The sequence below is a fragment of the Styela clava genome, chromosome 8 (assembly GCF_964204865.1).
Source record: "Styela clava chromosome 8, kaStyClav1.hap1.2, whole genome shotgun sequence".
In the NCBI taxonomy this organism is placed as follows: domain Eukaryota; kingdom Metazoa; phylum Chordata; class Ascidiacea; order Stolidobranchia; family Styelidae; genus Styela; species Styela clava.
The window spans coordinates 9,651,844-9,666,771 of NC_135257.1; the positions used below are offsets into that span (position 1 = coordinate 9,651,844).

General features: G+C 34.6%; 1 protein-coding gene across 1 annotated transcript; it reads right to left on the bottom strand.

The window, feature by feature from the left end:
- LOC120345981 (sulfotransferase 6B1-like) lies at positions 1-4,555 on the bottom strand. Its single transcript, XM_039415603.2, has 7 exons — positions 4,296-4,555; positions 3,933-4,028; positions 3,510-3,619; positions 2,527-2,659; positions 2,201-2,316; positions 959-1,109; positions 1-731 (listed from the first exon to the last, which is right to left on the bottom strand). The coding sequence occupies exons 1-7, from the start codon at positions 4,516-4,518 to the stop codon at positions 619-621; spliced, it is 942 nt and encodes a 313-aa protein (XP_039271537.2). The 5' UTR covers positions 4,519-4,555; the 3' UTR covers positions 1-618.
- Positions 4,556-14,928: the final 10,373 nt, after the last annotated feature.

Below are 14,928 nucleotides of genomic sequence, written 5' to 3' on the forward strand. Positions count from 1 at the left end.
CACTTTATAGTATTCTGTATTGATAAATATGTACATGTTATAATTTTTGAATGATATAACAATAAAGCTAAATAATATGAGATGAATAGCTGATTACAGAGGTATGGGGTTAAATGTTTGGGAATTAACTAAATGGCAGTACTGTTAAGATATATATAGAGAGATATTTTCAAATGTGAGAAAGTGTCTGAGCAATATTTTTCTTCTGATATTGTTTGTATAGTTGTATCAACGAAAATGGTTCTTTTCGGCAGCGCCTTAACGCCTATCCCCAATCCTATGTCACATTCTTCAGTGATACAGTTTGAGTGCTAGGTGACGGTGATGCCGCTATGTCAATGCTTTAATAACAACAGCTTTATATGCGTGGTTGCCTTTCAAACAGCAAAAACGGTTTATATATATAATAAAGTAAAAACGAATAAAAAGATTTCAATCAATGTGACACTGAAATAAATTTTATTGAAACTGGCCGGTCATTGTAATACGACCTGAGGGCTAGTAAACTTAATCTTGACTACCGTAAAACATGTATTGGCAGTTTAGTTTTCTGCAATGTTGTATGAAAGGTTTAGTAAAATCATTAATCAATTTATGAATAAAAGTGTGACAATGTTACTATATTTCGTAAATAAATTTGATGTCAGTATGCCCCAATTTATCTGCAATCAATTTGTCCATCAATTCCGACTGTGCAACAGTCATCAGCTCCTTCCAGTTTCCGATTTCTCCTATATAAAACATCTTTTGATTTATAGTATTTAGTTACTTCGTACGGAGCCTAGTATTCTAATATACAACGCTAATCATTGTAATTTATTTCATAGCTCTAGGCTGCATAATGAAATATTTTAGTAAAATGATCCGATAAGTATCACCACTTGCTGTGATGGCATGATCAGCGCATTATGTGGCTTTCGGTATGTATTATTCCGATTCGATAAATGTATCACGTTACCTTTTCTGAATAGATTCAATTTCAAAAGATTTGAATGAGATGTCTGTTTCATGACACTAAACGTAGTCGCATTTTCTATTTCCTCCACTCTCTTATCATCAACTTCAATGTTTAAGAACTTTGCCAAACGCCTAATTTCTTGTTTCATGTTCTGTGAAACATATATGGTGATAAAATTGCATCAGGATTGCTTGTGTTTAGATCCAGTCTGGTGTTCACAATACAAAATTTTTTTCAAAAACGCCATTCCGAATCAGTATTCTGTACAACGAAAGATAGAGCCTGTTGATTATTATTCTTTACTACTCTGTTCTCTTCTCTTACACCAGTGGTTCCCAACCGTTTATGGCTCGTGGCCCCCTTCTGACGCCTTTTTGCACTCGTGGCCCCCCCTGTTCGCTATTCCAAAAAAACTAAACGTGCTGGATTGTATTATGTTTTTACTACCTTGTATAGAAGGCAAAAGCAAACCCCAGACAAGAAACCAAAAGATTTTTTGTATACAACCAATGGGAATCTTGCGCTTGGTACTGTCTAACAAGATTTCTTTATGTTGGACGCCGTCTTTGATATGGCTAGACAAATGTCACTGTCAACACCAAGATGGTTTTACCTGGGGATGATTTTTGTCGCAGTGGTTTTGGAGTTTAGATGTACGTAATGTTTTATTGCTCATTACATGCGAGCAATGCAAGCATTGAGCACGTTCTTTGTCGTCTCGATTTACTTTGGTAAAACCAAAGCCAACGTAACCGTCGTTCCGCTTTCGTATTTAGGATATTGGGTATTTACAAAGACGTTTTCACGTCTATAATACGATGGCTAAGGTTATCTTGCGGTCTAGTGAAATTGCCCGTCTACAGGTGAGACGCCCTAACGGCGAACTATTTTGACTGTTACATTCCAAATTCCATTATGATCAAACAATTCACGTACAAGAAAGCGAATACACCCTGCGATCGCAAATAACCTCTTAAGGGCAATTAAAGTGCGGTAAACGCTTGAATGGAGAATTTTATTTTAACTGGAAAATATGCAATCGAAGTCCTTTTATGATCAATTATTAGCCATGTGCCGTGGCCCCTCTTAAACTGCTTCGTGGCCCCCAGTTGAGAACCACTGTCTAACACCTTGTAAGTTTTCCAATTGTACACCTCGTGATTGGTGGATTATTAATGAAGTATTTTAAATTTAAAATAATTGTAATTGACTCATGTGTGTCAGAATGTGTAAAAATCTTACTCTTTTCAGATCTTCATAATAAATGAACATGACATTATCTTCATCCTTGTGTTTATACCATCCCAGTATATGATCAGGATACCATTCTCCATCTTTCATGAAGGTTATTTGCTTTCCTGCCACAAAACATTTGAAATAATTAGGTTTGAGTCGAAGGGAAAATGTACGATGTTCGAATGAATTTCACGCACTATAGATTATTTTTTAAAATAATGTCGCGTTTTTATTCAGACGAAAATAGAAATGTTATCAGAGAGGTTGGCTCTTCTGTCTCCTCGAACCTGTTAGCTCATAAATTTCAATTGTTATTCAACAAATGGACAAACCCTGCACGTAGTCCGAGAAAAATTGTGGCCAATCCAGACTGAAGGCGTATCGGGCGCTGTTGAAGGGTGCATTCTTGCAAAAGTGATACCAGGAAACAACTTGATCTTTAGGATTGCGTAGAATGACAATAATCTGCAGAATATAGAAATAAACTGGTTGTTGAAAACACATACTTAGTCATTGCTTGACAAACGTTATCGTTGTATACCACGCCAAAAAGTCGTATGATATATTTGGATAAAATGCCAAGGAAAACTGAAAACCCATTAAGTATTTCAACGTTTCTCTGTAAACTCGAAGATTAATTGAGACTTACTTTTTATAATAAATACCTTGTCAACAACTTTGAGCATCGTTAAATGTCAATTTCAGTCGATGAATGTTATGCGGCATAACAACTATATATATAAAGTTTTAACGTAGCCTTGGATACAAATTAGGTTTCCAAGCTTTAAAACAACATATTTATTATTTTTGCTTTCGGAACTGATCGATCCGTTTTGGTGTGCTTCATTTCTTCGTATTGGGCAAAGATTAAGTACGCATCAATCAAACAAAAGACAAACTTTTTTTTATGAATATTATCTGAAAATGGTAACAAGAACGAAGGCAATTCAACTCAAGCATGAGCAGCGACTGTCGTGACAATGACGATGAGAGCAATGACAATTAATACAGTTATGAAAAGTGATAAAATAAAACAAGAATATTTTTGCAATCCAGAATAATTCCGTAACAATGGAACCTTTTTCGAACCAAGTATTTTTCCATTAATATGACTTCCAAAGCTTACTATTTTTTTTGCCTGATGTTGTATACATTCCGAAACCCAGAACGTCGAAAAACTAAATTGAAAAAGAATCACTATGCTTCAAATCAGCTGTTCGCGCAAAAAAATTTCACTCAAATCGTTATTTATTCAGATCGCAATAGGTCTATGCAACAGGTTTTCATAATTGAAATAAAGATAAAATGTAGTCACCTTCCCACCACTTTTTTTTATTTTTTTTAAGTTCACCAGATTTTCCGGTAAATGAGTTTCGAAACATTTAGGATGAACTGGCAAATATTCCAGTAGCTGAAATTTCGATGCTGAAAGATAAATGAAAATATTGGTTTTCTGAGCATAAAACATACCATGTTATTTTGCATCGATGGCATATTTATATGTGTAAATTTTAATATTTCTAGCCTAAAATTAGAAAATAATTAAGAACAATGTCATATCGTTTATAACTTTATATGCTTTGGCGAATATAAAGTTCATGACGCCTATGTCAATTTTCTTTGCAGGATTGATTGTATTGATAAATAATAATTTATATTTTTGATTCTAAATATAGAAACAAAACGTGGTATTTCATATTTTGTGACAGGATGGAAAATCTGTTACGGCCTGATGTACCTTCGGCTATTTCCATCTTTTGTAAAGGTGGAAACATCCTCAATCCATTCGGTCCATATAATAATTGACTTACAATCCCTGATGTCCAATTTACGCCTATGAAAAATATCGGTATGTTATATCCTGTATATATATATTATACTACTCGACTAAAATGCACGGTACATAAAAAAACTTAACGAAAGGTTTGTATTAGAACAATTTAGAATGTTAAATATATGAACATTTCGTGAACTGGATATTCATTTCGAACAGAAAGGAAAAATTTTCATTGCCAATTATGCGCTACTAACTCAGGTGTCTGAAATCATAAAATATACCATTATAATCTGCCTATATATATATATTCAAATGAAGGATTACCAGTTTTGGGGTAAGATGCTAGAAATACTGTATTTTGTTCCACTCCCAGTTCTTCGTATGCATATTTTGCAGTTTCTGCTTCAAACCCGGGAGGAAAACGATGTCCCTTCCATTCAGTTTCTTTGCACCTGGGAACTCCGTCAAAATGATCGTTGACATATTTCTTAGTTTGTTCGAAAATTCCTCGTTTTTCATTCGGGATCGCAGAAATAAAGGCATCCATTTCAAAGAGGAATAATTGGAAAAATAGGAATAATTTCTATGCTGTGGGTAGAAAACTTTTATCAATTTAATCGTACCTACTTTGTAAAATACTCTTCTATTGACTAGTGTGATTACTAACTTTCATCAATCAAATAAGAGGAGATTAACAACGCTTTCTCAAAAATATGAAGTCCTACTATTGCAGGAAATCACGACTTGTTTGTAAAGGAATAATATTATGATATGTGACATAAAATTTAAAATATTAATTTGCTAAATGTCACGTAAAATTATAAAAATTAGAAATGAGTTTTTATAAAGGATAGTCAACCTCAATTTAACAGCTTCAATATAAACTTCCACAATTTTCAAATTTGCTAATAAGGGGCCGATCACCTGAATCGGCATTTGAAATTTGATCGAACTTATTTAAAGTTTCTTTTTTTTTTTTGCAATTTGCAACAACTATACAATCACAGAAAAGGTGGCTGGTAGTTTTAACATTAGAATGACAGAAATCACATGACTCTGATGAACAAGTGTGAATTTATACAATCTATCGTTTAGTACTATGGCACCATGGAACATTTTTACATGAAAAGATTGCAATTTGGTTTCAATAGTACAATAAAAGATATCCATATACAATTTATAACCCAATTAAAATCACTCTCTAAAAAAAGGGTCTGCCCATTGATCAGGGGATATAAATTTGATCAGGTTCAACCTTTCATTACTATCGATCTTAAGATCGGTAAGTATGTTGATAGGTATTTGTCTGTTTGTTTGTTTGTCTGTTAGATACACGCGATATCTCACGAAAGCGAGATTGAATCTGCTCCAAATGTACATGTGCATTCATCATAGTTCGGAACAGAAGCCTATTGATTTTCGATGAATTATGTCGTATAATTAGCGAGTTATTAATTAATTAGTGATGGGACACACGCTGTCACTATGGAGTAAGAGCGCTGTTTTGGTGGATCCCCTAACCTCCGATCGATAAGTCTTTGGTCTCCGACCGATATTCTCGTTGATACTTTTATTTGCTTTTTCTGTTTCAAATGTTTCAGAAAGAAAATGAGATACATTCTTATCAGGGTCACTTAATACACTAAAATCAATACAGTTTCAAATATTGTTTAACCAATCGTCAGGTAAAACTCCAGTGATATTACTTATCGATCGTTGATAGGTATTTGTTTGTTTGTCTGTTCACGAAAGCGAGGTTCAATCTACTCCAAATTTTGCATGTGCAATCATCATAGCTCGGATCAGAAGCCTATTGATTTTCGATGAATTATGTCGTATAATTAGCGAGTTATTAATTAATTAGGGATGGGACACACGGTGTCACTATGGAGTGAGGCCACTGTCTTGGGGGGATCCCCTAACCTTCAATCGATAAGTCTTCGGTTTCCAACCGAATTCTAGTATTTAAAGTTTCTTGGTATTTTGATATTGATATCGCTTCTTGAGCGACCCCTAACGACGACTGTTTATTTTTATCTAGTGCACCTAAATTCAATGCCGACACAACTTCCGTTCTCGCTGGCAGAGTAGTTTTGACCGCATTATATTTTGCCTGAATTGTGGTCTTTGTGTAATGGCGTAATGAATAACTATTCAAAGAAGATTCCCGTCACAAATATATTTAGCATTCATAATTCAGGCACGATCTTCTTTATTGTTGAATAATATACCTGCCAAATTAGTTAACCACCTAATCAGAAAAACTTTCTTAAAACGTTTGAAGTTTTGCATTCTTATGCACTTTAAAAATGCATGTCACGCTATTTATTTATAAGATGATTCATGGTACTATGTCACGGTGCTAAACGAATTACATAGTTCCACCAAATTGCTATGTTAGCACTCCAAGAACATGAGAGAAATGCTCGAATATATGGACACAAAAGCCAAGACGAATTAGTACGGGTGTTCAATCTTTCACAGTAGAATAGCAGTACCTAAGTCTTCACATTTTCGCATGAGTACCAGCAGCGAAAGCGGAACCGCCACAAGGTGCGCAATTTTCAATCCATGGGTCCACAGAGGGATTTTCAACACTTCTTTTCCCAGATTTTGTCAACTAACTTTGGGGGCTCAAAAACGACAATATGGTATTGGACACGGAATGGACCTATGTATCGTTTTGTTAAATTGTTGTTGCTGGTATTCTTATTTTTGTGTTGTAAAAAAATAGCCTTTTCTTTAATTACGAGATCAATTAAAAATTACGCGGAGTTCAGCGAGGTCGAGAATTTTTTGAAGATAAACTACCGGTATTGTTAATATTTGGTACTACCTTATTTTGGCCTTTGAGCATTGCTAGGACTCGTACAGAATTTGGTCAACACCCCAGTTTCAGTAAGGCCAAAATTTTGTTATCCGAAGCCGAATATACACGGATTCAAAACGTTTTGAGCTCGGTAGATGGGGTAAACGTTGGAATTTCGTCAACACAATGTCGGATTGGTTGCTAGAAGTACCTGTGTAATAAAATTTTCTTTCAACCCGCGGTGTTGTAAGGCTTTCGACACATCGTGGCAGTTTGAAGCCAAATTACCAACTTGTGAATAGATTAATATTTGAACGGGACTTAAGTTCACCCACTGTGGGAGGGGCGAGCAAAAAATAATTATATGTATGCATAGATTCCATTATCTTTAAACCCACGTGCATTCACACACGCATATTATTCGCACATACAGACATTTGCACCCACGGACATTTGCCCCCAGTGCATTTGGATTTCCTTTCATAAACCTAGTTTAGGAAAAACCCCGAAACAGGTAAAAATAGCATGTAACGGCAGATACGTAAAATATCGAGTGGGAACAATAAGGAAAAGTGTCGTAAACAATCTTGCTTCCAACAAATCGAGATCCGTTTCTCGTTCCCTGTTTACTCTTCTACACGTTTAATTATTGGCGCAGTTAACTGTAACTCGATGAATCAATGCATTGCCAGTTTTCAAAAGTGTAATTTATAGCATGTCAGCCTCCAAACCCCAAAGTGACTATAAACCGTATTGGGTGAGGACACGCATTGGTAACGTTATAAGCGCTTTTGCGACGTCACACCCGCTATTTTGTGTCCAGAGTTCTATCGCTGTATGATCCTAACTAAGTGATTTACACCTGCGATCGTTGAACAATTGAATAAAAAAAAACAATGCTTAACAATTCGGACTAAACTTTCGCAGCGGCAAAACGAATAAACATTTTTCCGAAAAATTAATTTTCCGCAGATGTTTTTCAAATGACTCGGCTCGGCAATATGGTCAGCAGATACGAAGTTAGGGTTAAAGTCATCCAACTTCACTCGATAAATTAACACCCAATAAGCCCAAAAATATTAAACAAAGAGATACACATTTTATTGTAAAAATTCCTGATGTAAGTATTGCTACTTACACAGAACTTATTTTAACAAACTGGCAGAACTACAATACAAACTATACTACAGAAACTTGCAACTATTAGTACGGTACATGTCATGTTATTAAAATATGCGTATCGCAAATTTTCAACAAGGTGTACATTGCCAAAATATATTGAAAAATAAACTACATGCATGGAATGAAGGATAACGGTATATATCAAGGTTACAAGAACATCTAATAACCTGGAGTGTATAACACAATATATTATCTATTTGACTTGATCTCCTCTTTTGAGTGAATATTTAACCTTATATTGAGAAAATGCTTCGAAATTTTGAAAGCGACATTGTGGCAAGATGGGAAATTATATTTCAAGCAGTCAACTTTATCTGTCAGAAAAGTAACTGGCGAACATAAATTATAAAAGGCATTATTATTGGCGCGAAATATAGGATTGCTCTTTTTGGATGGGTGGCATAAATATTGGGTAAAATTATCAATTTTGGAATTTTTATCATGTGTGTAAGACCGAAATAGAGTTAGTAAAGAATGTGGGCATTCATCGGGATTGACACTTTATATTGAAACAAACAAACAATTTGAACCCCGCGTCTTTATAGGGTTCCGCCCGAAACATCATGGCTAATTTTTCACTGTTGAATATCATTGCAATTACAATTAAGTTTTATCAACTAGAACGTAGAAGACATTATGGCGTTGCTAGATCACCTAGTAAATATTTTACATTCTCCGACGCAAAAGAATCAAAATATCCTGCCAATAAATTGTTAAGAGCTGTCTGTAAATTTTGTACGTTATAATGTACAACTTGTACGCTTCGATGAAATTCATTAGGGCGCAAAATTTGCTAGCCATGAGATCGTTTACATTCTATAATTTTCGGAGCAACTAACTGTTGCAACAGCTCGTTAAAATCAAGAAAATTTTCCCGATAAAATTCGGGCATTTCATCAGCTTCTGGAATGATTAATGTAAAACGCAGGCTTTAAACGTTTTGACATGGTGTGACTGTGAACAGGTATCACAATACCAGTTCAAAAAATACTTGCTCCAAACGCATGCTTGACGTTTCACACTTGCGAGGGAAAGCGGTATGTGTTTTTCATAAGGAACGCAGAGCCGCTACGTTGCAACGAAAATGCGTAACGAAGTAATTACGGAACGTCGCTGTTGAACTCAAGTTGGCGCAGCGGACATGTGAATGGGTATTGTGCAATTTTACTGGTGAACATGGTGAAAATTTTACAACATTGAATAAAATAGCTTACGCAATTTTATTGGTGCACGATAAATTCAATCTAATGAAGTAATTAGAGAACGTCGCTGTTGAACTCAAGTTGTCGCAGCGGACATGTGAAGAATTGGAGAACATTGAATAAAATAGCTTATAATGCAATTTTACTGGTGAACATGGTGAAAATTTTACAACATTGAATAAAAAAGCTTACGCAATTTTACTGGTGCACGATAAATTCAATCTAATGATACCAATCGGAAGCTATCTTTAACCTCTACAAATATGTCGATATCATGTTAGAATAAAACAAGAAAAAATCGTAGTTTTTATTATTATTTAATTCAAAAGCTTTTCAAAAAAATCCACGCTTTTCAATTTTGACGATTTTTGTTTGATAATCGCGATATTTTATCTCCGTCTCATAATTAGTCTCCTAGATTGTCTTCCAAGCAATATAAAAAACTTGTCTGAATATAATGTAAGGTTCGTGAGATATGAGGTTTTGAAGTTGCATTACTCACACGGGATGGTGAGAAATAGCAAATAGCAAAATAAACATACTGAACTTACTCGGATAAAATGCAAAACAGTAACAAATCTCCAAAAAATTTGACGAACGAAACCTTATCAGCAGACTGACGAAGCTGAAACAAACCGAAGCTGTCATCCAGGGCTGCCACTTTTGCCTGCCTAAAAATATCTAGATTAACCTCAAAAAACACATCTAGATTGAAAAACAAAACATCTAGAAAATGCATCTAGATATGAAGTCATTGTATATAATAAAAATTAACGAAACAACAAACAAGAACATACAAAGTTTATTATATTGCATAATACAGTAATATTAGATGTCGAAGAAGCAAACATCATAACATGGAATTCAATTACCACCTGCAGAACTTTGTTTTTATCATCTGAAGGAGCAATCCATTCCTTAGAGAGGCGTAGGCCAATTTTTTCTAAATTTTTGCTGGTAGTGTTTAAACTTTGGCATTTCGAAAGGTTGATGTTTATGAAGAAACAAATTCAATAGCAACTTGAACAACACAAGTTATTGTCACCCATCTGCCGCTTGGCAACGATACAATAGGCAACGATACAATAGGCACAATAATACACTGGCTCATCGGACCAACGTCGTCCTTTCTATTAAACGTAGGGTTAGTTCGGATACCTATAATTTATACTATTCGGATAACGGATATATCCGGGTATTTCGTATTTTAACTATCCGGTTAACTGGATAGTTACTGCTAATTTCAGAGAACCGATTTCACAAGATTGTGCTGATTGACTAAAATCCACCACACAGTTCTATTGTAAATACGTACATATGTACCGGTATTATTTATCTCGAATAAAAATGATTGTGCATTTTGATGTTGCATGTGTCAATGAATTAAAAATTTAAGCTCTGTAATCGTACAGAAGTACAGCTGAATAATATAATGAAACATTTTTTTAAAATACTGTGTCCTAATTGTCTTTCCCTCGAAGTTATTTTCTCATATTCAAATCCTATGTAAAAATTTATATTATTCCCTTTTTGTTGTTAAATTTTTTGGAAGTTTTTTTTGTGTCTAGAGCATATTTTCTTTTAAATTTTGACTCGTACTAAATTTTGGTGTCGCAGATTCACGATGACCATTTCTTTAAGCTTTCAAGTTCAACCGTAAATATATACTACTACGGTTCAACATACACCTGACTTAGATAGAATAGATTTATTTCGGCTCATACATTTTACATCTAGATCTTGATAAAACATCTAGATCAAGCTATAAAACATCTAGAGTGGTAACCCTGCTGCCACCGCTGTGAAGCTAGTAGCAAACGTTCTTCTAATTTTGAGCAGCGATGCGTTAAATATCTTTTTTGTGCTCATTGAAGGGTGATATTACAGTTTTGTGCTTATTGAAGGATGATGGAGTAAAACGTAGGCGATTTCTAACTTCCACACGGCAAAATTTCTCTCGATTATAGATATGGAAGAAATATCAAAATAAGCGGTAAATTCAAGTGCAGTTTGGAATCTGAATCGATAGCACAACAGCAGTTATTTTTACACTAAGGTTCTATTTACTGATTTGTCAAAGTACGTTGTCTAACATGTCATATATTCGCCTCAATGAATACGCACAAAACTAGTCCGTGTGCAAGACTTTCAACATATTCAACAGGGGAGTACCCCCTTTTCTAAGTTCGAGTATTTTTAGGTTCAATGTGTGTGACAAACTTTATGTATTGCACTTTGATATTAAATTATAAAATCGCGTGCCTCTATTGCGGAAGGACATGTAATTAATATTTGAAAATTGTAAAACTTACCACTTTTTCGTTTTACGTAATTTTGATGAATAGGGAGGTGTATCTTTAACAGGGTAAAACTTCATTTTCTGAGTTCGAGTAGTTTTGGTTCAATGGCTGTGATAAACTTCATATATTCCACTTTGATATGAAATATTATGCAAAGGACATGCTAATATTATTTGAAAAATGCAAAATTTAACCGTTTATCGGTATACGTAGTTTTCATAAATAGGGGCATATTCAACAGGGGATATTTATATTCAATTTATTGCAAATTATTTGTTATGCTTTTTCTACCAAGCAATTCATGCCTGCGCTTTGTAAATGTTAATTTTAGTTTTATTTGATAAATATCTTTCCTGGTTTGTCATGTCAATTTTACCTGTCTACATTTTTTTCAGGAGTAAATAATGACACGCCTACAATTCTGCCAAGTATTTCAACCGTTTCGCTTCGACGCACACAGAGGTCAATGTCTACTAGCTTCACATTGGTGATGCTGTCGCGTTCCCACGATTCGCCAAACACTAAATGACGTCCGATATGCATCATTGCACTCGGTGTCTCCACTTGGTTTGTAGTCACTTTGCCAAACATCACCGTAAATTCGATGAGCCATTTATGATTGTACTACGTTTGCGGTATTTCTTTGAAAGAACATGACCGACAAGGGCAAAGTGGTATAGTATTATATGACTTCCAATGAATGTAAGAACGTTACGATGGTGATCAAGATTACACTTACAATTTGTAATCTGTTTTTATTTCTAATATGCAATCTATATGCGGATGCTGCAATCTGTGGTAGCAAATGTCGATGACTGCAAAAGTGTGCAATTGCAAATGTCCTGAATGCGGTTTACGGGTGCACATGGGTTGCAATCGTATAAAAAATGGTACCCATGGCCCATAAAATTTGGAAATCAATATATGGTTCATACCTTATTTTACTTTTGTCATCAGACAAACGTTGGTCATTAACATTACATTGTCATAGTGATTTTAACATATATATTTATGAAAACACATTGGACTGAGTCAAAACTAAAATTCACCCATCTCCTATTTTATAATTCGAAAACTTCACCGGTAATTACCATCTCAACTGATACGATTGCGCCAAGAGGGTATAATCAGCCAGGGATAATCGCATCCCGCTTCACTTTTTTACTCGTGTCCCTTACCCTGAGAATGTTATCAGCTTCGCAATGTCCAATCAGAATAAACAAAAATGTTCGCACGATATGTTTCACGCATGATCGAAAATATTTGCGTGTCGTCTTGCGCTCATGTCCTCCGCGAATACAACAATTACTGTATACACCGCCAAAGTTAATTTTTTTAGTTTTTATGTGGTAGACACCTTAACTGTGAAAACGCGTATATAAGTAGAATTCATAAGTCACCATTTTATAACCCTTCAAATTATGTTCCATTCCAACTAAAATTGGACATTTTTTTGCCACACAACCAAATGCGGTGACGAAATGGGCCGATGCAATATTCCGATAAACCGTAATAGTATACTTTTACCGCGAGAAAACTAATAATAATATTAATATATATTCAAATTCTGTGCTATATTATAGTATCGGCGGACCAAATTGCCGTGAAATAAAGCTTTAATATCGCAATCATGCAAGTAGATTAGTGTTAAATATCATTGAGGGTCTATCTATCCCATTCGTGCTTAATCTTATTTGTAATCGATCATTATCTTACGGAAATAAAAATATCACGTTAAGCAGCTTTCAATACGTAAATTGTTCTGATGCAATTATTTTGGCAAATTGAATCGATCCATTAGTTTTCTATTGTTGATAAAATATTTGTATGTAGATTTGGTTGGCACATTTGGTCGTCCCTTTGTAACCTAATAGCAGAGATAAAATTAGAGCTCTAATAGCTATAGAAATGCCGACACCGCTTTCAACCCGGGTAATAAGATAATCTACGGGAGGTTAATGATATCAAATTTTCTTCGTGAGTCATTTTATATGCTGGGATAGACAATTATTAGCCTTTCTTCCTCGTTTTGTGACCTCATTTATACAAGTCAAAACAGGCCAATGCTATCAACGATCAGGTCAAGTAAGAATTAAGGTAATTTCAATATGGCCATTTTATTCAAAAAATACCTTAATACGCGCCAATCCATGGCTCACACTTAATACTATTTTTTGAAAGGAGATGATAATTACAAAATAATTTTCCTACGCATATTTGATAAAAAGAGAAATTTTCAATATTTTTAAACTGCTTTTTTTGTATATTTTCTTATTGATTTCAATATTTTTTCAAAGACAACGACCTACTATACTTAACTTTCAATAATATACTGTGGTTGAGCAAAGATGAGGCATTCTTGCATTCCTAAGCGTCACGGCTTTATGATCGCCAATCTTTAACAATTCTTTTAGGGTGAATTTGAAAGCAAGCGTGTACTTGAATGCAAGAGCAGTATATTTTCTTCCAATATAACCCTTGTTTCTCGTTCATATTAATTAATATTTTATTTCAAGTCATAGTTATATGGACAAACAAGATTTTATTTTTTTATGATACACTATTTCAATGCCGAAGTTATCTAGACGAATGTTCGAGTTGTATGTATTAGCTTGTTATCAAGCTATTGGGAGAAGGTGTTTTGAATAGCGGTATTTCATGGCAATTGAAAATGAGCCGTTAATAACAACAATGCCTGTCCTCTTTATCACCTTGTTCCCGGTCAACAATTCAACATTTGATTGATCGTTCCATATGAAACTAGACAAAATTCGTCTATCATTTTGCGCGTCATAATGAATAAGGTAAGAAGATCGTGAGGGAACTAACTATGCAGATTTGCAGATAATGACTAGAAGGCAATATTTGTTGCGCATGAAGTTTTGAAGCCATTGCAAATTGGTATTTAAGCAAATAACAATTATAAAAACTGTTTGTATTTACTTATAGAGCATGCTTTCTTCCACAATTTTAAACAGGCGAACCCAGAACATTGTACAACTATCGCGACTTGGAAATTCAAAACAAGAGTCCAAGCAGACGAAAAATAGACAAATTCCGACGTCATTCGGGGGTTTACGATATACGCCCCTTCACGCCTTGACTCTGAATAATCATATTCAAACGATTACTCACTTAGATACGTGATCAAAACAATTATTATCAGAAAGAGAGTGCTCTCTTTAGATCTTCATCTTGAAGTAGACAATATTTATTATAGATTTTCTTAAAAACTACATTGCGTGACAAAGTGATTGTTTACCCCACACTTCGAACTCGTGTCAATGCTTTGACCCTGCCTATAACCTAGCAAAATGGAGGAAAGGGATACTAAAATTGTCGGTACACTTGGCAAAGGACAAGTGCGTGTTTTTTATTTGTATCGAAGCAGACCCCTTTCTAAGAATTGTACATTTCTGTCTTCCATACCTTCCTATCATACAGCATATTATTTTAATGGCTCA